Here is a 27,963-nt window from a genome sequence, read left to right as displayed (position 1 = left end):
GGTGAAGTACTGTACGTTATACATTTTTAGTTCATGATTTGTTACTTATTGCCTGTACATGGTTATTACCTTCTGCCTAAATTTATCCGAAGCGTATGTGTCTCTCTGAAATAATGATGAAATGTTTCTGACTGGTCACTATAAATAGGAGGCTGAAAAATCTGTGAATGTCCCAGGTGGGAAGGAAGTCGCTTTAAGCTGTCATAACGGCGGCAACGACGGCGCCGAAGACTAATTTTGGGAGCAGAAATGCTTCCAGACTCCCCCACACTCACACTTGCAGGCAGTTTTAACACAGTATTGCATTATTAAATAACAGGTCCTGTGCAAATCCTTACAACACACTTTTCTTCAGAATCGGGATTCATCTACTTAAATAGAGATCCTGACATTAGACTACAGTACGAGTTATAAGGAATCGTCTATACTATATAGAGTGATGGATCTAAGTGAACCTTGCTCAGAGTGTATGATTCTTTAGTCATCATATCATTTCTTTATTGACTGCCCACATCATCACAATCTAGTGTTAGATTGACATGTGTGCTCATTTAAAAGCATATTTTAAAGGAATATTTTTCAGAACATTTAACAGTGTTCATTTATTAAATATGTTCACTAACCCTGTTTTAATATGAAATGTTAAATGTTACCATGTGTCCACCTTCATAATGTAATTTCACCCTTTTGGAAAAAAAAAAAAAGCTGTTCCTTTATTTTATTAAAATAAAATTTAAAATCTGTACAGTGTTCACATCTGTTGATTAACAAATTTAGCTGCTGGTTATTTGCTCTGTGTGTGTGTGTGTGTGTGTGTGTGTGTGTGTGTGTGTGAGAAACTGTCAATAACATCGTGTCCTCTGGCTGCATGCTGCTTTCTGGTCACAGTCCAATGGTCACGCAAAACCCAACAATCACCATAGCAGCCATTGCGTCACTGTTGTCATGGCAACAGAAGCAGAACTGCTCATGACACCACCCCTTTTTTTCCCCTCTCCCCTCCATTCATGCCATCCGTTCAGCCCTCCCTTCCCTGGCACTTGTTTTCATCTGCCTCCTTGAGCTGTTTCATGAGCACGTGTTAGAATGAACGTGCGTTATCTCTTGCTGAATTTAGCTATGAAGAACCCGATCGTGTCTGTGTTGGCTTTGAAAAGGAGATCCTCAGAGGCGTGACTGTCAGTAGCCCCACGCCATGATAACTCTGGGCGGAACCTCTGCAGCAGCCTCCGCTGGTCACATGATAATTCAGATCCAGGCATGCCCTGGGATCCAAGGTGTGGTTCCTGGGAATTGAAAAAAGATTTTCACTTTATCTTGCGGTGAGCAAAAATCTGATGACTTTACGCGGAATCAGTTATGAGTTTGTCCAAATATGTTAGTGAAGGCATGCTCTCTCTCTGTCTCTCTCCCTCTTTCTCGGTGTGTGTCCCTCTCTCTCCCAATCACAGTACCTGTGAGAAATGACTAACTGACTCAGTCTATAAACTTACAATAACTGAGGTTAGCTTTAGTTAACATTGTTACTCGATCCATAAATAACATGTACTGTAGAAATACATAGTTATTCCTATTACTAATCTTGCTCCTGCCGTGAGGCTTAAAAATGGCATTTATTAGTATTAAGCTTTTAATGTAATTCTTAAATTAGTGTTGTATTAGATGTAAATGTATCCAGTAATAGTGTAATAAAGTAATATTGAGGAAAAACAGCCTCTTTCAAATGCTAGAAACAGACATATTACTTAGCTGGACAATAGTTTATGCAGCAGGGACATTCAACAATGCCTGAAGATCCAGTTAGATCCAGTTATTTGCTTAGAAAGGTCTAGATGACCTTTTTAACACTGCGCTTATTAACACTGGGTTATAATTGTTCTAAACCCTGCTTTTAACCCCAGGTACAGGAACATTTCACACCTGTAATTTAGCGGTGCCAAACAATATGGTGCTAGAATGTTCACTTAGCACCAGACTCTCAGTCAGAAATGAAAGGCCTCACACTGCATGCACTGTACAGTCACAGAAACCCTGTGTGTTGTGTAAACAGCAGTTTTGTTTATTCTCTTAATCTTTGGTCTTTTTGTTTTCCTCTCTGTGTTTCTGGAGGCTTAAAACAGCCAAGGAGGATTGACATGCAAGAGACAAGGCGTTAATCAAACCGATCTGTTTATCCAGTCGTGGTTGTTGACACTACAAATACATAAGTAAGAACATTAATCCAGAGGTTTTTTTTAATGTAAAGTGTGAACTGTCAGATTAGGGTTCATTTACCTGGGGAGGGTTACATTGATTTCATGTGATGATTTCAAAAGCCCTGATAAGGAGTAAAAGGCTATAAATAAGACCCTTTTAAGTGCTTATGTTCTTTTTTCATAGCGGTGCTACACATTACAACACTGATGACTAATTTGTGCTGAAGTGGAGAATAAAAGCAATTGCCTGTTTTTATGTTGTCGACGTTTTCTTTCTTTTTTTCTTTCTTGCAACGTCGTCGCTTCATTAATCGGTTGAAATTTGAAAAGGAGATAAAAAAAATAAAAAATTCTCTGTGACAAATTTCCATCCTTTATGAGTTTCCTTCGGTTGAATCATTATCGTAATATTGCATATTGCTCGAGACGAGTCGAGTCGAATCAAGAAGCTTTTATTGTCATTTCAACCATATATAGCTGACAGAGTACGCAGTGAAGTAAAACGACGTTTCTCCAGGATCGTGGTGCTACATAAAAAGCTACATAAGACAGTACAGAGCTACATAGTGCTAAAAACAAGATGGACTAAAAAGTAAAGTGCATAGAGCGCAACTTAGTGCAAACAATACAATACGCTCCAAGACAAATTCATAAAATAAAGCACAGACCAGAGTCGCTTGTACTCTTACCTGTGGCTCCAGAGTTAAACATGGAAACGTTTTCAATGCCCAGGCCACCTGCTCTTCATTCTCAGCAAGTGTTACAGTGCAGGTACTATACACCAACACGCCTCCCTTTTTTAAGAGTTGCACAGCCTGTAACACACAGTCACAGTCACAGTACTACATTTCAGAGCAGACTAATGGCTCATCACTAAACATGTTTGGAAGTACACTCAGATTAGACTTCGAACATGTCCCAATGTTCCAGCTATTACATTTATTACATTATTTATGTGAGGAAAAGGGTTGGACACGGACAGAAGACTAAGCAAACTGCGCCATCTACTGTCAATGAATGTAAGTCCCCAGGAAAAAAAATTAAATTAAATTAAATAAGGGGTTTTTTTTTACATTTTCTGTGTGAATGAGAAGCTTACAAGCTGTGCTCTTGATCAAGTTTACTGTTTATCTGTTTACTGATCAAGAACCTGAGGTTATAGTTTAAGAAATCAACATGAAGTAGGATTATTAATGGGCAGGGCTAACAGCATTGGAGCATACTGTGCCACACTTTAAATCTATATCCATAGTTGCTAATTCTAAGGTAATAATTAATTATTTGCGACAAATGCAGCAACTAAAGTGCTAGTACAAGATCCAGGAGAGACGATTACATAACACCTCATCGTATTAAATATATCAAACATGTTAAAATGGTTCGAGGTCTTCTAAATGCTGAGTTTCTGACATGCTGTAATGTAACCTTAAGAGATCAGATGCTGAAGCAGCTTTTATTTATTACGGCCCAAAAACCTGGAACATTTTATCAGTGTTGGAAATTAGACAATTGCTAAATATTAATATTTTTATCAAATCATTTAAAGACCTACCTATTCATGTTAGCTTTTAATTAATATATTTAATCATTATGAGCGTAATCATCATCATCATTCATTCATTCATTCATCCATTCCCGCTTATCCGAACTACCTCGGGTCACGGGGAGCCTGTGCCTATCTCGGGCGTCATCGGGCATCAAGGCAGGATACACCCTGGACGGAGTGCCAACCCATCACAGTGCACACACACACTCTCATTCACTCACGCAATCACACACTACGGACAATTTTCCAGAGATGCCAATCAACCTACCATGCATGTCTTTGGACCGGGGGAGGAAACCGGAGTACCCGGAGGAAACCCCCGAGGCACGGGGAGAACATGCAAACTCCACACACACAAGGCGGAGGTGGGAATCGAACCCCGACCCTGGAGGTGTGAAGCGAATGTGCTAACCACTAAGCCACCCTTTTTTCTGACCATTACTATAAATCCTGTGATAAAAATTTAATTAGCCATTATTCCATTAAGTTCCAGTTTTTTGGTTGCCCCTACCGTTCGGAGGAGTTTTCTCTGTAAAGGCTGGTATGAGCACACTTCCTTGAGACTGTAGTTGATCGCCATGTTAGGTCTCTGTCCCAGCCCACTGCAAGGAGCGTCTAACAATATCCGATCAAAACTCTCTTCTGGGAATGGTGGTGCGTCTGCTGACACGCACAAAATATTATACATCACACATTAGAATCAGCAATAGCTCATTAAAGAACAAGACATTCTGGAGGATCTTGTCAATGGTGTCAAGGCATTTGGGACCATAGTCACCAAGGACTGAGGTCCACCTGCTCAAGAAAGCACATGTACAGGCCTGTCTGAAGTTTGCCAATGAACATCTGAATGATTTAGACCAAAATTGAGTTCTTTGGCATCAACTCAGCTCGCCGTGTCTGGAGGAGGAGGAATGCTGCTTATGACCCAAATGTCAAACAAGGAGGTGGAAACATTATGCTTTGGGGTTGTTTTTCTGCTAAGGGGACAGGACAACTTCACCGCATCAAAAAGGCCATGTACTGTACCGTCAAATCTTTGGTGAGAACCTCCTTTCCTCAACCAAGGCATTGAAAATGGGTCACAGATGGGTATTCCAGCATGACAATGACCCAAAACAAATGGCCAAGGCAGCAAAGAAGTGTCTCAAGAAGAAGCACATTAAGGTTCTGGAGAGGCCTAGCCAGATTTCAGACCGTAAACCCATAGAAAATCTGTGGAGGGAGCTGAAGGTTCTACTTGCCAAACGTCAGCCTCGAAACCTTAATGACTTGGAGAGGATCTACAAAAAGGAGTGTGACAAAATCCCTCCTGAGATGTGTGTAAAGCTGGTGGCCAGCTATAAAAAAAACTTGTTAACCCTGTGATTGCCAGCAAGGGTTTTGCCATCAAGTACTAAGTCATGTTTTGCGAAGGAGTCAAATACTCTTTTCACTCATTAAAATGCAAATCAATTTATAACTTCTTTGGAATGCGTTTCTATGGATTTTGTTTTGTTATTCTGTCTCTCACTGTTAAAACAAACCTAACACATTAAAATTATAGACTGATCATTTCTTTATCAAATGTATAAAATATGCAGCGGATCAAATCATTTTTTCCCCTCGATGAATTAAACAGAACTGAATTTGTCTGAGGTGTTTTTTGTTTTTTTTACCTTGAGGGAATGAGTCGAGTAAATGAAGGTGATCTGATCAGTACCTTGACTACCGCTGGGGTTAAGTTCAGAGCTGACGGCCTGTATGCTGTTGTAACAGTGCGCTTGAATGCAGTGCAGCCTCAGTGTGCGAGCGTTTTCACTGATCTTCTCCACTTTGGATTTGATCTTGTCCAGAGCCACTACGACTCCCTGTCACAGACACAAAAACACCAAAGGAGAAATCAGAGTCAAGTAAATAAAAATGTCAAAAATAAGTGTGAAGTCCGTACATACTGATGAACTTGTATGTATTATAAACCTCCTCTGGCTAATTTTGTCTTATTTCCTTAAAAAAAATCTTATTAGTAACAGCATTAATCTGAACTGAACTTGTAATACATCAGACATGACAATTCTGTTGCCTGACACTTTAAGAATAAACTAACTAACAAGTGCTCTCATCCACTTACGCACTGTGCAAACCGCACGATTAAAAGCATCACTCACGTACAAATAAAACAAACGAACAAATTGCACATATATGTTTGTGAGTTCAAAACCATTTTATCAGTGTAAACATTATAAACAACACCTGCCTCAAACTGCTGCGAGTTGTTGTGCATCCAGTACACGATAGATTTGTGCAAATGGATCAGACACTGGATAACAAGCTGTGATCTACAGTAAGACAATGAACGAAAGTAAAAAAAAAAACGACACTGTACAAGCACATGATTCGAAGTCATCTATTGTGTTTACGTTCGAAAGAACCCTACAGCTGAGCTGCCAACGAGTAAGTGTATTATGGTGCATTATAATGCTGAATAGTCCACTACCACTGCCATGGTCTGTTTCAGTTAGGTGCTACGTGTCACCATGACCCAAAGATTCCCAGAAGAACACTTCCTAGCGCATCACACCGACTCTGCCAGCTTGCCTTATTCCCATAGTGCATCCTGGTACCGTCGCATGTAAAGATAAGTAACACACACGCATCCAGCTGTCCACAAGGTAGAAAGGAAAACGTGATTTATCAACCCAGTCCACCTTCTAACACAGATCCATGATCCAGATCTTATCTGGGGATTGGGTGGACTGGGTTCAGCCTTCACTTCCCATGCACATCAGTAAAGCTTGAGTGCCTCTGACCCTGTGGCTGCTTCACCAATTGTCCTTCCTTGGACCACTTTTAGTAGGTTTTAACCACTGCATACTGGGACCACTTCACTGTTTGAGAGGTGCTCTGACTCACCTGATTAGCCATGAGAGCAGCTATGTGTGTAGTCTTTCCTCCAGGAGCTGCACACATGTCCAAAATCCTCTCACCAGGACGAGGGCCTAAAACATGCCCCACAACAACTGACGGTAGGTTCTACATACACACACAGAATGATTATTAATATGTGACAGATTATTATTCCATGTTAATATTGTCCTTTTGAGCATGAAAACATGAAGCCCTACCTGCAGGAACACTTCACCTGGCAGCACGCCATCAAACGATGGGCTTTGGTAAAGAGCGTCCACCATCCTGACGGCAACACCTCTAACAACACCAAAGAGAGAAAGAAAGAGAGAGAAGAATGGAGAAGAAACAAGAGATTAAAAATATTAATTTAAAAAAAGCTTCCTGAATAAAATCTCACAAATCTCATATTTTAAAATATGGTTAACAATTTGGTTTTACTTTATTCGTAATCATTTAAGAATTACGGTTTACCTCACTGGTCCTTCTGGACAGAAAATATCTGAACGCTTCATCACACACACACCATTCCCCAGGAAGATCTTCTTCCCCTGGAACTCCTTAGCTCCTTGTGTGCACCTGCCCTCCACGTCTGAGAACACAGACACCGGGTCACCTGCCTTCATAACTGAGACAAGCAGAAAACACACACACACACACACACACACACACACCTGTGATGTTAATGGTGTATTTTATATATTGTGCTTTGAATACACTGTTTTGTAGACTATAGTGAAGAGGCAATCATTGTGTGTAGGTTCTTACACTTAGGTGCACTGAGGAGACCTGGCGCAAAGACGTGAGCTCCTCTCAGTACTGCACTGCCACACTGTGCACCGACGATCACTTCAGCATTCAAAATACTGACGTCCCTGAACACAGCACAGAGCTGCACTTCAGCAAAACATTTATGCTCCAGGAAAGTAGCTCTCTCTCACACTCTCACACTCTCACTCTCTCTCACACACACTCTCACACACACACACTCTCACACACACACACTCTCACACACACACACTCTCACACACACACACTCTCACACACACACACTCTCACACACACACACTCTCACACACACACACTCTCACACACACACACACACAGAGAGAGACCCACACACACAGACCCACACAGACAGAGAGGAAAGAACATCACTGTTAGATTTACTCTACAATATTAAACTTAACTTTTCACATTAACTTTTCCTACTATATATACAGAAGTTATTTTTGAAGCACAATTTTTTGTGTTTTCAAGAACTATACAGGAAATGTCAAACATATTCTATATTTCTTCTTTTTAAATAAATAAAAAAAAATGTTGTTTTCAAGAAACCAATGTTTATCTGCTGACGTTTCCATGGTGTGGTCTTCATTTTCACAAGTTATAAAAGCTGTTTCTGTCAAAATGAGTAAACCAATAGGAGCTACAGCACAGAATAACAGGATTGTATGTGTGTTCTATCAAAAACAAGCACTATTAAACTATTTAGCAAATTTTGTATTTATTGGCTGTTTATAATTTACCTTTTTAAGCGCCACTACAGTATATAAAAATGGCTATTTTCAAGGAACTTCATTTCCAGTGCTTACATTTTCAAAAAGTCAAATAGTTTAAGCACCTTGTACGAATCATGAAAACATAAATAGTTAAATCCAATTGAAAAACTGTCTATTCGTAATTATTCATTTAATCATCATCAGAAACTTTACCCCCTTAACGACGATAATATAAATGGTTGCTTCCTGGCATGGATCTCTTCCACCTCATGTATCCATTATTACAACTAAACAAAAGTATAAATCTCCTTCTCCAAGGAAATGAGTACAAGCTGAATATGTACCTTGGCCCTCTAACCGGCAGTAGCAGCACATCTGGAAGTTGTGGGTGAGGAAGGATGGGAGTGGAAACTCGGTCACTGATAGACCCACTCACTTGTTGCTGAGAAACAGGATGAAAGCATCAGAAATCAAAGAGTCTGTAGTGATATTCTGTCAAAATATGAGATTGAAGATAATGCTCAAGCTTACACAGCATAAAGTTCTCAAGAATTATACAAATGTCTCATCAACATTTCTAAAAAAAAAAAATTTTCATTCAGAAAATACCTGAATAACAAAGTTACAGATTGCTTCTTAAAGACGATCTGTAGCTCTCTGCTATGAAAATAAAATTGACTGTTGATAAAGTTGTCAACAATGTCAAACTAAATGATAATGGTAGTAAGTATATGACTGGACTTGTCGGTCTTGTAGAGAGTCGTGTCCTCTGTACCTGTCAGCTTCAGTAAAACAGTCGTGTCCTCTGTACCTGTCAGCTTCAGTAAAACAGTCGTGTCCTCTGTACCTGTCAGTTTCAGTAAAACAGTCGTGTCCTCTGTACCTGTCAGTTTCAGTAAAGCAGTCGTGTCCTCTGTACCTGTCAGTTTCAGTAAAACAGTCGTGTCCTCTGTACCTGTCAGTTTCAGTAAAGCAGTCGTGTCCTCTGTACCTGTCAGCTTCAGTAAAACAGTCGTGTCCTCTGTACCTGTCAGTTTCAGTAAAACAGTCGTGTCCTCTGTACCTGTCAGTTTCAGTAAAACAGTCGTGTCCTCTGTACCTGTCAGTTTCAGTAAAACAGTCGTGTCCTCTGTACCTGTCAGTTTCAGTAAAACAGTCGTGTCCTCTGTACCTGTCAGTTTCAGTAAAACAGTCGTGTCCTCTGTACCTGTCAGCTTCAGTAAAACAGTCGTGTCCTCTGTACCTGTCAGTTTCAGTAAAACAGTCGTGTCCTCTGTACCTGTCAGTTTCAGTAAAACAGTCGTGTCCTCTGTACCTGTCAGTTTCAGTAAAGCAGTCGTGTCCTCTGTACCTGTCAGTTTCAGTAAAGCAGTCGTGTCCTCTGTACCTGTCAGTTTCAGTAAAACAGTCGTGTCCTCTGTACCTGTCAGTTTCAGTAAAGCAGTCGTGTCCTCTGTACCTGTCAGTTTCAGTAAAACAGTCGTGTCCTCTGTACCTGTCAGCTTCAGTAAAACAGTTGTGTCCTCTGTACCTGTCAGTTTCAGTAAAACAGTCGTGTCCTCTGTACCTGTCAGTTTCAGTAAAACAGTCGTGTCCTCTGTACCTGTCAGTTTCAGTAAAAGAGCTGCAGTCTTTGTGCCCATCAGATTCAACAGTTGTGCCTGTTTGCACAACACTGTCTGGCATTGTATCACACAGCAACTCTAATTCACATGGTGCTGAAATACCAAATAGATTAAATGTCTTTATCTATAATCACTAATAATGTAATAACATGAGCATTTATTATTGAAAGAAGAGATAAACACACTAAGTCATCATCCTCTATGGCTCCAGTATAATAGTCAAAACTGGAGACTTAGAGCTGTATGAATGCAATCTTTTCAGTCCGGTCTGCTGTTTATATGTGAGATCCTGTACTGAATATGCAATCAAAATGTGGCCATGCAAGTGTAATGAGAACAGTCAGATCAGAACTTGTGATTTTTTTGGAGGGGTACATCACACTTCACTGCACATATTGCTGCTGGCTCTTCTCCCACACCCACACGGCTCTCAGCACAGAACTGTCACTGCCTGACAAGTATGCAGTTTTTTGTTCTTGCTCACAACACACACAGAATGCTACACAGAACTTCTACAATACATAAGATTTCTAAATTATGTGTGCATGCCTGATTATATGTTCACCGAGCACTTTCTTTGGAACGCCTGTTCCTTCATGCCATTATTCATATATCAGAAAATCGAGTGAATACATAGAATCATGCAGATATAGGCCAGCAGCTTCAGATAATGTTCACATAGTAGGATTAAGTATTTCAGAAACTGCTAATCTCATGACATTAGAAAAAAAAAAATCACCTGGTCTTCCTCCAGTCTTCAACTGTCTATTGTCAGTGAGTATGAGACCATGATAGTGTCAGATTCTTGTCTTCTGCTATTGCTCAGCCACCTCAAGGTTCGGTGTTTGGTGCATCCTGGCTTTCTTCTGACCACTATCAACAATGTGTTTCAACCCACAGAACCGACAATTACTTGATGCTTTTCTGCACCATTCCGTGTCTAAACTCAAGAGACTGTTGTGTGTGTGAATCCCATGAGATCAACAGATTCTGAAAAAGAGCAGAGATCACAATTTTTCTCCAGTCTAATTTTTGACGAGAACATCAACTGAAGCTGCTGCAATATGGCTGGCTGAATAGATAACTGCATGAGTGAGTAGGTGTGGAAGTGTTCCCAATAAAGTGCTCAGTGAGTGTACAGTTATTGACACACACTTGAGCCACGTGCTGTGCCAGCCGTTGTTGAATGTCCTGTAGTGAGTGTGTGTGTGTGCTGGCTCTCAGGCAGGTGAGTGATGGCGGGTGGGACAGACAGGACAGCAGTGAATCAAACACTCGCTCGGCTTCCTCCTTCCCGAGTTCTGACACAATCTGAAGGAAAAAGAGAGACACAAAGATGTTCATCCTCATTATTCTTTATTACTCACTCAATCTTGTTCATTAGCATCTATAACTTGAAAGTGTTGCCTTCTAACATGATTTTAACATGATTAATTTTATATTAAAATAATTAATTTGTTTATACTGATTGAAAATATCCCATAAATCGATTTCCATTCCACTGGCGAAATGGAACAAAAAAAGTTTTCCACTACAAGCTTGGCCCACTTTTCTTTAGGAAGTTTCTCCAAATCATGATGGCAAAAGCATTCACATTCCACTGATAGGCTGGGAAGCATTAATACACACACAATGGGTCTGAAATGTGAGCACACAATCTCCCATGCGGAAACTGGGGTTTATAATAAAACATTTAGCCGGAAATTAAGCGGGTATTTATGCAAGCTTTGACCTTTGTTTGTTAAGCTTAAAAAAAGGTGGGAATTAGCGACACAATGTGGATGTGTCAAGAATTACATCCAAATGTGCAAATCACACACGTTACACTTCACACCAAATAACAGAGCTGCTTGATTTGACATGAAGTGTAACGTATATATGCATGGATTTGCACATTTAACTGTCTCTCTGTATTAATATTTATTGCAATTTCACACTTTTATAGATACAGCATATACACATACACAATGAGTAAATATATATTTTTTTTGGTATTGTTAGAACATTGTATATTATATTGAACAATAAGGCAAAAGCATGTTTTCGAGACCACAAAGCTTTCCTTATCACAATGTCGCAATCACTCACTCTCACTCACTCATTTTCTACTACCGAACTACCTCGGGTCACGGGGAGCCTGTGCCTATCTCAGGCGTCATCGGGCATCAAGGCAGGATACACCCTGGACGGAGTGCCAACCCATCACAGGGCACACACACACACTCTCATTCACTCACGCAATCACACACTACGGACAATTTTCCAGAGATGCCAATCAACCTACCATGCATGTCTTTGGACCGGCGGAGGAAACCGGAGTACCCGGAGGAAACCCCCGAGGCAATGCAAACTCCACACACAAGGCGGAGGCGGGAATCGAACCTCCAACCCTGGAGGTGTGAGGCGTACGTGCTAACCACTAAGCCACCTGCCCCATGTCGCAATCAATAAAATAAAAATTTTATTTCTAAAAACACACCTGTCTACTTACAGATAGAAAAAAAAAAAAAAAAACAGCTATCCTTAAGCACCATAATGTCGGTTAATTTGATTGGCATAATTAATTCAAGACGTTGCTACATCAGTTTCTTACACAGTGGATGAAGAAGCCAACAACAAAGCACAATGTGAAACAGTGTCTAGTTTTTCTAATGCATTCGTTGCTGTGTTTAAAAAAAGTTTCTGTAGTGCCAAAGTCCTGTGTGTTCTACTCATATCTGTTACATATTGCAACTGCAGTGAATTCACATTAGATACGAAACTGTCTTACAATCGAATGTGGTTTCATCGAGCCCTTATTGAGTAAGCTGGATTAACTGTAGAAAGGCAAAACCTTTAAAGGACATTTAAGGAACTTGAGAGGAACCAGAATCAAAAAAGAAACGCACTATCCTGTGCACAATACCAAATATAATCATTGCTGTTTCATAACAAACGCATTACTCTTCTATAACATCAGATAGTTATAAATATGAGTATACATGATAGTCTTTATGATTACAGCAGCTGTAGACTTTAGGTAAAAATCCACTGAAGAAAGGCTGAAACTTTAATAACTGGAGAATGTATACTGCTCTGTTCAATTTAGTGACAGATTGGATTATTCAGAACTAGAATCCTACCTCTTTGTTGGTGTAAACATTGTGGAGATATTCCAGCACTTCAGACCTGAAGGCTATCTGTGGGAAAACGCTCTTGTTTATCACAGACATCATGGATACTGTAAGACGACATGAGAGGAGAAACGTTACAGCTGTCAAGTGTAAATAGATATAGATTAGTAGTTTTTCACTAGAGTGATGAGTCGATACTGCCTTAAAAGTGCATTTTAAGATTATTTAAATAGCAGCACTGCATTTGACTGCTTCTGTGTCTAATCTAAATCTGATCTAGATCTGAATGAATGAATGAATGAAGCACGTGCCTGCCTGTAAACACACACACACAGACACACACACACACACAGACACACACACACACACAGACACACACACACACACAGACACACACACACACACACACAGACACACACACACACACAGACACACACACACACACACAGACACACACACACACACACACACAGACACACACACACACACAGACACACACACACACACAGACACAGACACACACACACACACAGACACACACACAGACACACACACACACACAGACACACACACACACACACAGACACACACACACACACAGACACACACACACACACAGACACACACACACACACAGACACACACACACACACAGACACACACACACACACACAGACACACACACAGACACACACACACAGACACACACACACAGACACACACACACAGACACACACACACACACACAGACACACACACACACACACACACACACACACACAGACACACACACACAGACACACACACACACACACACAGACACACACACACACACAGACACACACACACAGACACACACACACAGACACACACACACAGACACACACACACACACACACACACACACACAAACACACAAACACACACAAACACACACTTCAGAAGTTAATTATAAAGACAAACTAAAACTACTGTTCAAACTACAAACTCACTCAGAGTCTTGCTTCTTTCAGTGCGCGAGAAGAAAAGACATGTTTACTTCCCACACTTTATAACGCCAACCTGTTACACGTTATATCCGTAAACGTCATGAAGGGTCATAGTTCAAACCCGGCTTGTGGGGAAATGTAGTTTAGTCGACATTTACGTCTTGCCTGGAACAGAGGACAGCTGCTTTGACTCCTTAGGTGCCCTGTTTGTTTATAACGGTCTTATTAGGCAGTGTTTAGATATCTACGAATGAATATTATATTCATTCCGACCAGATTAAATGCAGGAAGGCTGACCCTTTCAATATGACGGACCCGTTGACGTATCGCATAGTGATGTGTCGTTCGAAAAAGACTAAAAAGAGTCGGCTCGTAGAGAGGGATCATTTAGGTTAATGTGAAGAGCCGACTCGCCTTGTGTTCCCTTTTAAATAAAGTTAAGCGTTGTTGTTACTTTGCTGTGTATTAAAAATGTATATATTTTCATTTAGTCGTCTTTTAACATGTGAGCCGTTCGTTAGTGTGAACAAAGTGGCAAGTGTACGATTTTTAATTGTTTAAATTGACTTAAATATAACGCAAAGTAATGTTATCTTGTAGGTTGATTATACTGAAATATGGTTAAATCTAAACTATGTTCAGGCAAAGAAAAATAATCAGGCGTCAAATTCTTACAAACTTTGTCTTATAAGAAAGAAAACAGCAATGTGTCGTTTGGGAGAGTCGATTCTGACTGGTGAGGTTAGCTAAGTAATCTGACTCTCTTTCGGTCCACTGAGAAAAGGTTTTGTCACGAGCGTTCACTTTTAGCCAATCGTAACAGGCGGATGCATCTAACCAATCGTAACGCAGGAGGCGGACACATCTAACCAATCTACTGTATGTGCTATGTGGATTATATTCGCGTGGAGACTAGAAGGCGTTGGACGAGGAGTGTGTTAGTGTGTGTATAGCTCGGTGCTCGTCAGAGATCTAAACATACTGCTGTTTACTGCCCGCTTAACTACGTCGGATTAGTTTTGTGTGCAAACTTTTGTTCTTTCCCTCAGAGGAGTTTGTTTTTCACACACACACAGAGGAGTCTGTGATGTGACTGTAGCGGATTACAGATCGGTCAGCAGTGCTCTCTCTCTCTCTCTCTCTCTGTGTGTGTGTGTGTGTGTGTGTGTGTGTGTGTGTGTGTGTGTGTGTGTGTGTGTGTGTGTGTGAGAGTGAGAGAGATGTGGAGGCCGTTGCCTACATAGCAACAAAGCGCTGCAGGCCGCTAGTTCACTCCAGAGCTCAACAACAATAATCATGGGCCTGATTGTGGCCAAACTGTGGAGCTTTTTCTGTAATCAAGGTAAGTAATCAGGTTGTTGTTGTGTGTTATGATCGTGTGTTAAAGCTGGTCAATAACTTACGGTGCTAACGATAGCAGTCCAGCTGTGCGCGTGCGCGCGCGTGTGTGTGTGTGTGTGTGTGTGTGTGTGTGTGCGCGCGCCCGCTACAGTATGCAGCATCAGCCGCAGTTTTACGGTTAGCTTCATCGAGTTAACGCGAACTTACAGAACGTTTACTTTCTCAAATTCAGGTTTACACGAGCCGAAAATGACTAAATAACTGTCAGTGTTTCCTAACGGTCGAGAAACAGCTGTTTATTCGAAGTTCCGACACGTATTTTTACTTCTTTATACGTAAAGACGAACAGATTAGCTAACGGCTACATGGCGGTTAAGTGACCGTTGGAAAAACGGCTGATAGGCAGCTAATGATCGTTTAATACAAACATCTCGAGGCTGCATTGTGCAAAAATCAACCGTATAAGTTATAACTGATGTTTGTTCTGCGTTAAACAAACAGAAAGAAGGTGAACATCAACTCAGTAACAGAACACATTCACTTTACAGGTAACAAACATGGCTTTAGTGGATTTATACACAAACGTTACATTCTCTGTTACAAGCAACATTTCAAGTTTGTAAACATTAAAAACGTTAAACATTAAATTGTTGTTTGTAAACATTAAAATTGTTTGTAAACATTAGACAATAATGTTTCAAACATTAAATTTATCATATGATAATCCATATGATATTCATATGATAATCACCTTTATTGTTTTTCCACAGCCAATAACTGAACCTTGTATAAAAGTGTCTATAGTTGCATATCCATATGTGTATAAACGAAAAGGACAAAAAGATCAAATCCTTCTAATGGTTCTTAATTGTATGTTTCTGTAACATTTCATGTCCTGTCTGTAGGTGTCATGTTATAATCCAATAGAAAGTCTGGATAGATAATGATGATGATGAAAATGTGTGTTTTGTTAAGGTTGGCAGCAGAGTAGCTAAAAGGTAGAAAGTACTGTGTTTACAGCACTAGTGGATTAATCAGACAGAAGGTTTCATCATCATCATCATCATAAAGACCCTAGTCCCTGTTTAGAGAAATAGAGGTTTCTGTAGTATGGATTCGGACTGTATGATTGGGCGAGACTTATCGTATGACAATGTAAAAATGTCTGTTCATAGGTATTTTGTTATGCTGCAAAAGCCACACGATTTACGTCGCTACGTTTGCACCTGCAGAGATTTTATCAGATTTTTATCTCTGCAAGTTGCCAGTTGTTGTACTTCGAAGTAATCAGTTAGTGTTCTTACATTTACATTTCTGGCATTTAGCATTTAGCCTTATCCAGAGTGACTTATAGTTTATTTCTATATATATAACTGAGCAATTGAGGGTTAAGGGCCTTGCTCAGGGGCCCAGTAGTGGCAGCTTGGTGGACGTGGGATTCAAACTCATGATCTTCTGGTCAGTATTCCAACACATTAACCACTATGCTACCACATCCTATTGGTTGCCATAGTAATAATAATGTACAACAAGCTTTCCAACGGACAGCGACAGCATTCATGATTTCAGCATTCATGATTTTTTTTTTTTTTTTCATTTATTTCTATTTTTTGAGTGCTGAAGGAAAGTGTTGTGAATGTTTTGATGAGTTCTCGCTGAACAAACTTAATTCAGCTACAAGTGTAGATGCTAACATGAAAATGCTAAAGTAATTTGGGAAAACAAGTACTATGGACTGAGTGAGGACTGATTTCAGGTTTGAGTCTTGTTTGCTGCAAATCCATTTAACTTTTGTTTTTTTAATCCTGTTGCATACAGTAGTTTGGGGTGTTGGGTGTCAAGTTCTTTTCTATGAAAATGTGGCGGGTGAAAAGGTCAGCGTGTTCCACCCCCCACAGTGCTTTTGTGTCTCAGAACAGACGCTGGGCCTTTTTCTGACTCAGGATGTGACAGAAGGCCTTGTGTCTTGGGTGACCCGGTGAACAAAACGCACATGAGCAAGGCATTTTCCTTCCATATTGTCCTCCCATGATGCTATTCATGGATGCATGCACAGCCGGCGATCCTGTCAGGACGAGCAGACAAACATTTCAACAGAATGTCGAGCTGCTGCTTAACTCCATTCAAATGTCATTGAAAAGTTGTTACTGCTCAGACCAAAACTAAATCATCTTTGTTCACAAACATGAAGAGTTTACTGACCTAATTATTAAAAATTAGAAAGCGTTAAGGAATGAGTTTTTCTTTTCTTATTCTTTATACCACTGCGGTCTGCCAATGAAATGAAAATAAATGAATTTTATTAAATGTAAAGCAAGTGTTGAATATGTGTAAGACAAGTTAGTACCCGTTATCAAAAAAACTCTCCAATGGTGAAAAACATGCTGACTCGTATTATAAATGGTAAACAGTGTGATTGTAACTGCTCAGCTTTGGCAGACCAATTCAACTGTGTGAACAAGAAGTTGTCTGTTTTTTCATCTCTGGGTTTAGATAAGGGTCATGGCAACAAGCCGAGTCTGATGTAGAATGCTCTGACTTTATCGCTGATCCCAGCCACTGATCCCAACAGGACAGCGTGATTAGTTTGAAACTTCCACAAGCTGATTAGTGGATGTTCCATGACATGATATTTAGTTATTTTCACAAGCTAGCTATTTAAATACTCTGGTTCTGTGAAACAAACAAAGCGTGCAAGCTCTACAAATACATTCTGTTCTCCTTCTCGTTTTTCCTCAAGCACATCTCCAAAGGGCAATTTGTGCTAGTTTTTGCTTAATTCGCCTGAGCTGTCTGGTTCGTTTGCTTTTTTACAGTTCATGGAATCAAAGTCCCAGTGTGGGTCAGTCAGTCTGGAGGAAGTAATATTGCTACAGCTTCCTGTATGGCATTGTGCAGCTGTCTAAACCCAGCATGCTGTGTCCCCTCATTTCCTTCTCTCAGTCCACATTTAAACACAAAGGGCAAAAAAGGCCAGACTACTTCTGCTCTGTGTTTTTAACACACACACACATACACACGAACTTTTTTTTCACTGGAGTGCCAACTTTGATCATGGGCTGTCTGTGAACCATTATGTTTTTTTTGAATAACGCACGTGTGTGTCTGCGTCTCTGCATGCGTGTGTGTGGGTTTTATGTATGTGTCTAGCGTGCTTCTTGTGTTATGTAAAAGCTGACATAGTGAATAATACCCTCACTAAAGCCACAGATTCAGAAAGGATATAGATTGATTCTGAATTGAAGGAAATGACCCTGCCACATAAAGTTTCATTCTCTAGGCAGTAATGAAGCTCTTTATTTCAGCTTTACTACAGACCTTATACCGTCAGTGTACTAGTGTGTGTACAAAAACTACTTGAATATTTATTATTAAATTGGTAAAGAATATTCTTATTTTAAACTGCTACCAGTAAAGTCGCTTTTTTTTTGTTTTTGTTTTTAACTTTTCGACGATTCCTGATTCCTGAAACTAGCAGGGCTGAATGAATGTTATGATGTCACGTGACTTGGACTTGAGTATGTCGTGGTATTTGCTTGATTTTGTTGTAATTTCCGCAGTTACTCATGCAAGGACTGACTAGTGCAGTATCAACATACAGTGGCTTCCAAGTCTGAGTCCACACTGAAAATTAACGTCTAGATTTAAGGAAATGATCAGAGGTTCACAAAGGAAATGCTCAGTATCTTGAATGTTGTGGTTCAGGACTGTGTATGTTTTCAGGTGACTATATATATTTAGGCAAATGTGTAACATTGAGCATGTTCTGTACTGTGTACAAATGGTCTGTAGGTGTTTGTGGGTGTCAGCTTGAGTGCAGACTGTCAATAAAACAAATTGGTGACGTACCAAACACCAAAAAATTCTAATATTAATTGAAATATTTAAAAAATTCTGGTTGTGAAATATTTTAAAAAAAAAAAGTTTATATGAAACTAGAAAAGACAAAAAACATTTAAAGCATTTTCAATTTCGTTCTCAGACTTTTGGCCCCACTGAATGTTGCCAAGCTACAAAACCACCCTTTTGACCACATGTCGGATATCTATTGACAAAAATAAAAAATCAGGAGAAAAATGATTGTGTAATGATTTGTTCGTCACTATTTCTGTCCCCTGTATGACGTGCATTGTCTAAATCAAACACTTCAGCTAATCTCTCCGAGTGACTCAGGAGCTGCGTGTAAAAACAGGATGAATGTGTCCGAGTCATAGTGGAGCGAGGTGGCTAGGCCAGGCACTGTTGTGGGGGAGGAGGGTTTATGTGTGACATGCCACTTGCTCCCTCATGTTGGTAGTTGCCCAGACATTTTGTTTCTCAGTTGAGAATTAAACTTTGCTAAACGTTCTCCACACGGTTATGTGTCATCTTCAGCCAGAAATTAGCAGCTCTCACTAAAAAACATGGGGTTAATCCAGATTCTTTACATATTTCCTTTCTGATCGGCAGAACACAAGGTGATCATCGTGGGTCTCGACAATGCTGGAAAGACGACCATTCTTTACCAGTTGTAAGTAGCACTTGGTTTATTTTAAAGTGACTGTTCACTAGAAGATCGTGTTGAAGCAGTACTCGTGTTTTTCTCACACAGCCTGATGAAAGAGGTCGTCCACACGTCTCCGACCATCGGCAGTAACGTTGAAGAAATCGTTGTGAAGAACACACACTTTCTCATGTGGGACATCGGTGGCCAGGAAAGTCTCCGGTCCTCTTGGAACACTTACTACTCTAATACTGAGGTACCCTTTCAGAATTACTCTCCATCAGCATACTGATTACAGTCCATGTCTCTAGACTGTACACACTTGATGTCTATGGCAGCTTTTTTGTTTTTATTGATCTTGTTATTTCAGTAATTCTGGGGTTGGGGGTTTGTCTGTCTGTCTGTGAGTGTCTGTCTGTCTGTCTGTGAGTGTCTGTCTGTCTGTGAGTGTCTGTCTGTCTGTGAGTGTCTGTCTGTCTGTGAGTGTCTGTCTGTCTGTGAGTGTCTGTCTGTCTGTGAGTGTCTGTCTGTCTGTTTGTCTGTGAGTGTCTGTCTGTCTGTCTGTCTCTCGGCGTGTCTGTCTGTCTGGCTCCCTGTTAAGCCATGTAGGATGAATGGTACAGAAAATGGATAGTTGGATGGATATCCAGTATTCATATTTTTGATAATTAAAGGCAGAACTGATTTTATACATATTATTATTATTATTATTATTATTATTATTATTATTATTATTATTATTATTATTATTAATGCGGAAACAAATGTGAGACTATAACATACCATAACGATGCATATATATGGGTAACAAACCTTTTTAGTGAGCTTTTGCCAGTTGTGCTGTTACAGGACGTTCTTACATTGTGTGTGTGTGTGTGTGTGTGTGTGTGTGTGTGTGTGTGTGTGTGTGACCATCTGACAAAGAGGCCTGAGTGAAAGGACTTAACAGCTATTCAACTACAACAATTTGTGTGTGAGAGGTCAAGATGGTGGAGGCAGCTACTGAATGATGTTCCAAACTAGTGCACACACACTTTCCCATGTACACGTGATAGCAAGCAAGTGTGCTAACTGTAACGTGAGGATGGTAAAATTGTGAGCTTTTCTATGTGTCTTGTCCACAGTTCATCATCCTCGTAGTGGACAGTACAGACAGAGAAAGGCTTGCTATCTCTAAAGAGGAGCTGTACAGAATGCTGGCACATGAGGTAAACCCATACACATGGACTAACTCTCTTAATATGCTTGTGTATAGATAAGAGTTTATTCTGAATCCTCTTTTCTTTGCATAAAACAAATCAGAGACTAAACTATTCTGTTCCCAAATCCCAAATGACTTGAGTAGGTTATACTGGTATTGAAGCCTTAATCCTAATCATTCAGGCTGCTATTTCCATAATTCCTAGTGTTTAATGGTGTTAGGTAGCTACTTTTGCATATTGTTTGAATATAATTTAACATAATATAATAATGCTTGCTCTCACTCACACTCTTTCAGGATTTGCGTAAAGCAGCAGTGTTGATTTTTGCCAATAAGCAGGATATGAAGGGCTGTATGTCTGCAGCAGAGATCTCCAAATACCTGACCCTCAGCTCCATCAAAGACCATCCATGGCACATTCAGTCCTGCTGTGCTCTTACTGGAGAAGGGTGAGGCTTACACACACTAATACACACTACAGCATACACTATATGCTGTAACCTTTGTGGACACGGGATCAGCACAAATGTATGAAACCTCCACACTTTTGAAGGCTTTCTAATATATTTTGGAGCATGGCTGTGAGGATTTGGTTTATTCAGCCAAATGATCATTAATGAGGTCAGGTACTGATGTTGGATGATGAAGCCTGAGGAAGTCCATTTCATCTTGCTTTGTGCACAGGGGTATTGTCATCTGGGTGCAGGTCGGGCTTCCTAGGTTTAGTGAAGAGAAACTGTAATGCTGCATTAGATATAGACATTTTGTAAAATTTGTGTACTTCCAATTTTGTGGCAGTCACAATTTTGGTGCATGACTTCACACCATATTGACTTCGTTAGCACAGTACAAAGAACCGTCCAGACACAAGAACCTTTAATGAAGGAGCGCATTTTTACTTTTACTCCCACTTCCCTCCTATTTCCTGAAACTGCCCATTATTCCTCTTCATGACTGGTGGGACTTCATGACTTTGTGCATTTAGAAGTATCTAGACAGGCAACATTTGTCTAATATGCTATGTTTTTCTTTCAGTCTGTGCCAGGGCCTGGAGTGGATGACCTCAAGGGTGGGACTCAGATAGCCTCCAGCTCCCTTACAGGACTGGCTTCATTTACAGCCTTCACATCAAACATCTGGCAGCAACTTGGCCTCATCTTGTTGGCTGCTGCTTATTATTATTATTATTGTTATTTGAATTTAAGCTCGTGATCAATGATCGACCTCTTTGGACACCTACCTCACCTCGGAATGACTGTATGATGGTTGATTTGATTGGATGGATATTTCATTTTTTTTCAGGACAAATGTAATCATGTGATTGAAAGAAGCGGAACACAAATGATACGGAGAGGAAGGAGTGTGTGAGCTTCAAACTCAATTTTTTGGAAAAGTTCTCTGTCTAGGAAAGTTGGGGACTGTGGTGTATTTTACTGGATTTTTTTTTTAACGGTCAATTCATTGGTCAGGGAAATTTGTTGCTTGTTTTGGGTTGGTTGGGGACTTACAAGGTGTGTGTTTTTTTTAACAAACAAAAACCACTACATATCATGAACTGACATTACATATCATGTCACATTACCTCAGTTTGACAGCACTACAAGCACTCGAGCAGCCATCATTTCCCCAGCCTGCCACAGCTGACCACTGACATGTGGGAACAGGTTAGGTCAGTAATAAAGGTTTTGTTTCATTTATTTATATCTGCTTTTTTAAGCTTCTCAAACACCCCAGACTTCTGCTTATACATATAATGGGCTGATGTTTCCATACCTCAAATGTAATTGCATTGAGGACTGGTAACTAAAACAACATGTTCTTTAGCTGACCTGAGGCTGAAAAATGGATTATGGGTAAACTTGAATATTGAAAGTTAATTGTATTGTTTCAATATTTAAGATACCAGGTTGTATTATTTTTATACTGGTGATTCATATGCTGCATCTAAACACTTTTACTCAGTTTTGTGTGTGTGTGTGTGTGTGTGTGTGTGTGTGTGTGTGTGTGTGTGTGTGTGTGTGTGTCAGTCAGGCTCATGAGCAATTTCTAAGTATTTTAAGTCATGGGCTTAAACCAAGACGCAAACATATTATGTATGAATACTCAAACATTTTCCTCTCTTTTTTTTGGAAATTCCTTTGGAACAAAAGAGACATCATGATAATATCTAGATGGAAAGACTTATTTTTTAATTGATATTAATATTGGGGTGAATCTGATCCCTCACAGGAACCAGATGTTTTTTTGCTGACATTGGAAAGTCGTTATAGGAGTTCACAGGTACGCCTGTGTTTGTATTGGCCTACGTGAGGAATTGTGCATTCCTTTTGCTTTTATTTTTGTAAAATGTAAAACTATGCTGCCTGCTTGCACACCAAACAGTACAGATCTGGAAATCACTGATGGTTTTGCCTCACTATCAGTAACCATATTTTTTAATTCTATTGGTTCCAGCATGCGTGTATAATTTATGTGTATATTTTTTTGGTGAATGGATTGAGTGAAAACAAAAGGGTCAAAGTTCATAAAGTAGGCACAGATTCCTCATTTCATCAGTCATTCAAATCTCAAACGTGCCATTTCTGCATAATCAGGAGAAATATGTATCAACATTTATATTTCTGTAATTTTTATAATAAATGCTTTTATTTTGAACTTGTCTTTGTGTGGCTGGCATTTTTAATTGTTTAATATTGCAAATGCTCTGTAGAGATTTGATGAGCTTTTAACAGCACTGGTCAGTGGACCACATATTGTATTTGCACATCGAAATATGTATCTGAGGCAAGACTTCACCCATCCTGGATACTAGTTTTTGGGAGGTTAAAAAAAAAACCCTATAGGTAGAACCTGCAAAATGCCACACAGGCAGCAACCAGAGCCAAAGGTTGATATCTAAGTGAATACAAAATATACACTTTTTTTGTATGAAGGATAAAAGTGGCAAAGAATTCAATCATTCTGTTATAACAGTGTGCGATTAATGAGCTAAAACATAACAAGCAAAGTAGATTGCAAAAATGACAAGTGGAAATTGAAATTTCTTTAGTTTTTACGGTTACAAGAAACCAAATATTAGATTTTTAAACCTGACTCATGTCAAGCTGAAACATATTTGTCCTGAAAGACAGATCATCAAAATAAATATATGCAGTATTTGACTATATTATAATTCTAATTTCTACTTGCAGAATGTATGTACAAAGTATAAAGCTTGGTATAAAAATGACATCTAACATCTTAAATAGAGAATATCACAAACAAAAGGCTGACAAATGACCTATATATTGTTACAAACTAATAATCGATACATTTACATAAGCCATCGAGAACGATAAGAGTGACATCCTACATTTATATAGTCAATATGAACGCTGTTTGTGCAGAAAAACATTTAAAACATGGACTGATCCAATGAGCTGTGTAGATTATAACGTTGTTGGAACTGAGTTCAGTGTAAAAATCATCCTATTCTTTGTTTTTGTCTCCAGAGAATTGAAGCTTCACTTCACTACAGACTGACTTATTGACAAGTACAGTATAAGCCTTCAGAACACACATACACCAATACCTTTGAGCAATTTGGAGTAGCCAGTCCATGTACTGACATGTTTTTGGGAGTTAGAAAGAAAAGAGGTTTGCAAAATGAATGTGAGGCGTTTGTTTGGAGTGAGTGCCATGGCTTTGGGAATATTGAACTTGGCTTTAGTTAAAGCAAAGAGTATGCCAATGAGCAGTAACCATGTAACTTCTATAAACACAAAAAACAATAGATAACAGTATGTTGTCATAAAAAATAAAGCAACAATATAAATAAAATCTACAATCATTAAGAGAAGTGTTACTCATGAAATACTTGAGATTGGATAATCCTCAAGAAATATGAGAAACTCTATAAAAGGGCAGTTTGGTGTTCTGAAGCCTTCATCATTCCAAGAAGAATGGACATCAGTCATGACGTCAGTCAGTCTGACTGTATCAGTCTGGGAAGTGTTTTAAAGCCATATCCAAACAATTTAAAATTCTCTATTCTATAGTGAGTAGGACTGTTTATAAATGGAGAGCCTTCAAGACAGTTGTCAATCTTCCCAGATCTGGGATTCCCAGAAGTGAACTTCTGACCATTTATTGCTCAGAAATATAAAGAAAAACCCATGAGCTAAATCAAATCACCTAAATGCCAATGTTATTCCCTTAAATATTAACACAGTCAGAACAAATTAGCAAGACAATCAGAAAGAGACTGAACAAATATGGGAGAGTGGCTAGGAAAATCTACTTCTCTTCAAAAAGAATTACAACACCACTTATGTTTGTTTGAGACCAAAATGGAGAAGTTTTGTCGTCATGCACAAGCACAGCACTACGGTTGATAAAAACCAAATACAAGCATATCATCATAATCACTTTTGGGATTTGGGCTTGTTTTGTAGCCACAGGAGCTGGGAGACCTGCAGTCATTGTTCATCACACCATGTTATAAGTCAGCTTTTGGACTTTGCTTTTTTTATGTCATGCAAACCCACTGCAGCTTTGAAAATATCACTTTCCAGGGATTACATTATTTTATTTAAAAACACATAAGAACAGAGTAAGAGGAAAAGCTCCCAGACTCACAATACATCACAATACAATACATGACAGAACATTAAATCAAGGCCTGCTGCTGTGAATGATGTAAGTCAGCACATGACCCTTGCTTAGGACACAAACAGTATAGACCACACACTCTGTGGAAAAAAGTCTGAGAATGTGTCTCATGACTGTCACATTATCCACGTGTTTACAGGAGACAGAAATAGTCTGTCTGTGAATTGATCTGCTTGCACTCTGAGTAACAACATGTTAGTGGAATATGAGAATAATTTGCTGATTCAATATAAATGATGATTTAGATTAATTTTTGGGTTAAGGGTTATACAGCGGAGCTATAAATTACATCAACTTTCTCCCTGTTGTTGATATAAATTATATCTTTGACAAATGACTGATTTGATTGTCTATTCTGTACTCGCTGGACCTTTACTGCAACAAAAAAAAAGGTCTTTCTAACAGTCGTGATGTTTGTGCCTTTATGCTAGTTGCAACTTGCAGGATGTGTCATTTATATAAATGTAACTAAGAATAAAAACAATCATTAGACACATTAAATTTACAGGTTTATGAACAACAAGCAAACATTCACATAATTGGCTACTTGGATAAGAGCATGAATAAGGTTAGCTAACACATCAGTTACATTTGTCATTACACCTAAAATACTGTTATGCCAGATATTAATGTTGTGTTTTGTTTTGTTTTTAATGAAAAATGAATTCTACACGTTAGTGTTTTGTACAAATATTAACAATGGTTTTTACAACTGCTTATTTTATTCATTTTTCATGTTCTTTATCCTCTTTTATATGCTCTCAGTTGTAATAGTTGGGCAACCACAACCATGCTTCATCATAAGAATGATGTTAGCCAGTTCATGAGCAGCACCATATATTCTCTGGTATTTTCTACTGATATTTGTTTTGGATTGTTGCAGGAATAATGTAGGAAATACAAAAGCATAGTCTATTGTAGGTTCATAATAGGATACACAAAGATAAGTAGGATACACTTCTTTTACTGGCGATTGGTTTCTGTGCTCTTTTCAGTCTAACACCAGGGGGGGATATTGCTCTGTCTAATCAAAAAGACACCACAAAAAGTTTTGTTCTGGGAGGCCCTGCCTTGTGAATAGCAGCTGCCTTAATAATATATAAGCATATTCTCATTGTGAACATAATCTTTTATTTTGCAAATGATCTAAAAATCTAACGAATTATATCAACAGCAGGCAGCAGCACACTGTGAGAGCTTGCTGTTAGTGAGGGACATTGCCATCACACAATACACCACAAGTTCTCACACTTCCCTTTTACTTAGAAATTGAGCATAACGTTACAAGCTTGAAAAGAATTTAATTTGGATTAGATGTCCTATCATTAAAGACCTCCAAATGACAGGCAGCTTTGTGTGTGATGAAAAAATGCTCATGTCTGTCACTAAGGTCATTAGGGGAAATTTCACCGCCCACCTGTCTTGTAAGAAAATTAAGCTCTGTGTTTTATTATGCTGTATGTACAGGGAACATAACAGGCAAGGGAAAGAGACAAGAAAGTCAGTTTGGACTAAGTGATAAGTTCATTACATAGCATGCATGAATTGTACATTTCTGAATATTCAATGTGCTTTTCCACATTTTGTATTGTTACAACCTGAGACAGGAATGGAGTCAATCAGGATTAGATGTAATATTTGTCTGTGAATGTAATTATTACTGGTGCAACTACCATTAGATGTGACATAATTAGTTACATAATTAGTATTACACCTGTGAGCACTTAAAGTGGTACATGATTCAGATAGAAATGCGCCTGCTCCTTGAGGCTTGATGGTTAGATTGAAGATCTACCAAAACTAGTACAGGACAAAGTTCTGTAAAAGCATCATAGTTTTAAACGTAAACATTTTGAGAAGCACTAATAATCACTTATTAAAATGATAAAAGAATATAAGAGTCCAAGGAGCCAAGGATAACTCTCCATATGATGCTACCAACACATTTACATTTACATTTACATTTACAGCATTGGGCAGACGCCCTTATCCAGAGCGACGTACATAAGTGCTTAAATCTCTAACATTGGATACATTAATGCTGGCTCACTAAGTTACATACTTAAGATACCATGAGTTTAAAACATTTGTTCAAAGTTACAATGAAAAAGTGTCAAAGGGTTTTTTTTTTTTGTTTGTTTTTTTTTTAAATGCAAAAGATAGGGAAAGAAGTGCTAGTTGAAGTGTTTCCTGAAGAAGTAGGTCTTCAGCCGCCGCTTGAAAATAGCCAGTGACTCAGCTGTCCGGACCTCTAGGGGAAGTTCATTCCACCACCTTGGTGCCAGTACAGAGAAGAGTCTTGTAGTATGCTTGCCTCTTACCCTGAGAGATGGTGGAACCAGTCGAGCAGTGCTGGTAGATCGGAGGGTGTGGGGTGCAGTGCGCGGAGTGATGAGGGCTTTGAGGTAAGAGGGAGCTGGTCTATTTTTGGC

The 27,963-nt window shown here is 39.2% G+C and overlaps 3 protein-coding genes across 6 annotated transcripts; 1 reads left to right on the top strand and 2 right to left on the bottom strand.

Moving 5' to 3' along the window:
• Window positions 1-473: 473 nt before the first annotated feature.
• Window positions 474-13,995, bottom strand: nsun6 (NOP2/Sun RNA methyltransferase 6). Of its 3 annotated transcripts, none has more exons than XM_060874140.1 (12): window positions 13,860-13,995; window positions 12,877-12,974; window positions 10,910-11,065; window positions 8,474-8,571; window positions 7,396-7,502; window positions 7,102-7,255; window positions 6,846-6,927; window positions 6,634-6,753; window positions 5,444-5,591; window positions 4,253-4,404; window positions 2,885-3,010; window positions 474-1,286 (listed from the first exon to the last, which is right to left on the bottom strand). In XM_060874140.1, exons 2-12 carry the CDS (start codon window positions 12,967-12,969, stop codon window positions 1,098-1,100), a joined length of 1,425 nt encoding a protein of 474 aa, XP_060730123.1. In that variant the 5' UTR covers window positions 12,970-12,974; window positions 13,860-13,995; the 3' UTR covers window positions 474-1,097. The 3 variants fall into 3 exon arrangements, with proteins under 3 accessions (XP_060730123.1, XP_060730124.1, XP_060730125.1); XM_060874141.1 differs by having other exon boundaries at window positions 4,253-4,401; XM_060874142.1 differs by lacking the exons at window positions 10,910-11,065; window positions 12,877-12,974; window positions 13,860-13,995 and adding an exon at window positions 10,494-10,897.
• Window positions 8,578-10,483, bottom strand: LOC132848442 (uncharacterized). Its single transcript, XM_060874150.1, has 2 exons — window positions 9,157-10,483; window positions 8,578-9,120 (listed from the first exon to the last, which is right to left on the bottom strand). The coding sequence occupies exons 1-2, from the start codon at window positions 9,770-9,772 to the stop codon at window positions 8,837-8,839; spliced, it is 900 nt and encodes a 299-aa protein (XP_060730133.1). The 5' UTR covers window positions 9,773-10,483; the 3' UTR covers window positions 8,578-8,836.
• Window positions 13,996-14,159: 164 nt separating the features above from the next.
• On the top strand, window positions 14,160-23,536 carry arl8 (ADP-ribosylation factor-like 8). Of its 2 annotated transcripts, none has more exons than XM_060874164.1 (6): window positions 14,160-15,198; window positions 19,647-19,707; window positions 19,789-19,936; window positions 20,805-20,888; window positions 21,179-21,330; window positions 21,917-23,536. In XM_060874164.1, exons 1-6 carry the CDS (start codon window positions 15,153-15,155, stop codon window positions 21,963-21,965), a joined length of 540 nt encoding a protein of 179 aa, XP_060730147.1. In that variant the 5' UTR covers window positions 14,160-15,152; the 3' UTR covers window positions 21,966-23,536. The 2 variants fall into 2 exon arrangements, with proteins under 2 accessions (XP_060730147.1, XP_060730148.1); XM_060874165.1 differs by lacking the exon at window positions 14,160-15,198 and adding an exon at window positions 15,397-15,745.
• The last annotated feature ends 4,427 nt before the right edge of the window (window positions 23,537-27,963 follow it).

This window comes from Tachysurus vachellii, chromosome 7 (genome assembly GCF_030014155.1).
Source record: "Tachysurus vachellii isolate PV-2020 chromosome 7, HZAU_Pvac_v1, whole genome shotgun sequence".
Lineage (NCBI taxonomy): Eukaryota > Metazoa > Chordata > Actinopteri > Siluriformes > Bagridae > Tachysurus > Tachysurus vachellii.
This window is presented reverse-complemented; position numbering and strand designations above follow the sequence as displayed.

What these genes read in the sequence shown, in the direction of transcription:
- nsun6 (XM_060874140.1), bottom strand. Translation starts at nt 12,969, where the DNA reads ATGATGTCTGTGATAAACAAGAGCGTTTTCCCACAGATAGCCTTCAGG. An exon ending in CTGCCGGTTAGAGGGCCAAG is followed by an intron (nt 7,503 to 8,473) that starts GTACATATTCAG and finishes TGCTGTGTTCAG; the next exon opens with GGACGTCAGTATTTTGAATG. An exon ending in TGTCCAGAAGGACCAGTGAG is followed by an intron (nt 6,928 to 7,101) that starts GTAAACCGTAAT and finishes TGGTGTTGTTAG; the next exon opens with AGGTGTTGCCGTCAGGATGG.
- arl8 (XM_060874164.1), top strand. Translation starts at nt 15,153, where the DNA reads ATGGGCCTGATTGTGGCCAAACTGTGGAGCTTTTTCTGTAATCAAG. An exon ending in ACGACCATTCTTTACCAGTT is followed by an intron (nt 19,708 to 19,788) that starts GTAAGTAGCACT and finishes TTTCTCACACAG; the next exon opens with CCTGATGAAAGAGGTCGTCC. An exon ending in ACAGAATGCTGGCACATGAG is followed by an intron (nt 20,889 to 21,178) that starts GTAAACCCATAC and finishes ACACTCTTTCAG; the next exon opens with GATTTGCGTAAAGCAGCAGT.
- LOC132848442 (XM_060874150.1), bottom strand. Translation starts at nt 9,772, where the DNA reads ATGGGCACAAAGACTGCAGCTCTTTTACTGAAACTGACAGGTACAGAG. An exon ending in TGTTTTACTGAAACTGACAG is followed by an intron (nt 9,121 to 9,156) that starts GTACAGAGGACA and finishes TGAAGCTGACAG; the next exon opens with GTACAGAGGACACGACTGCT.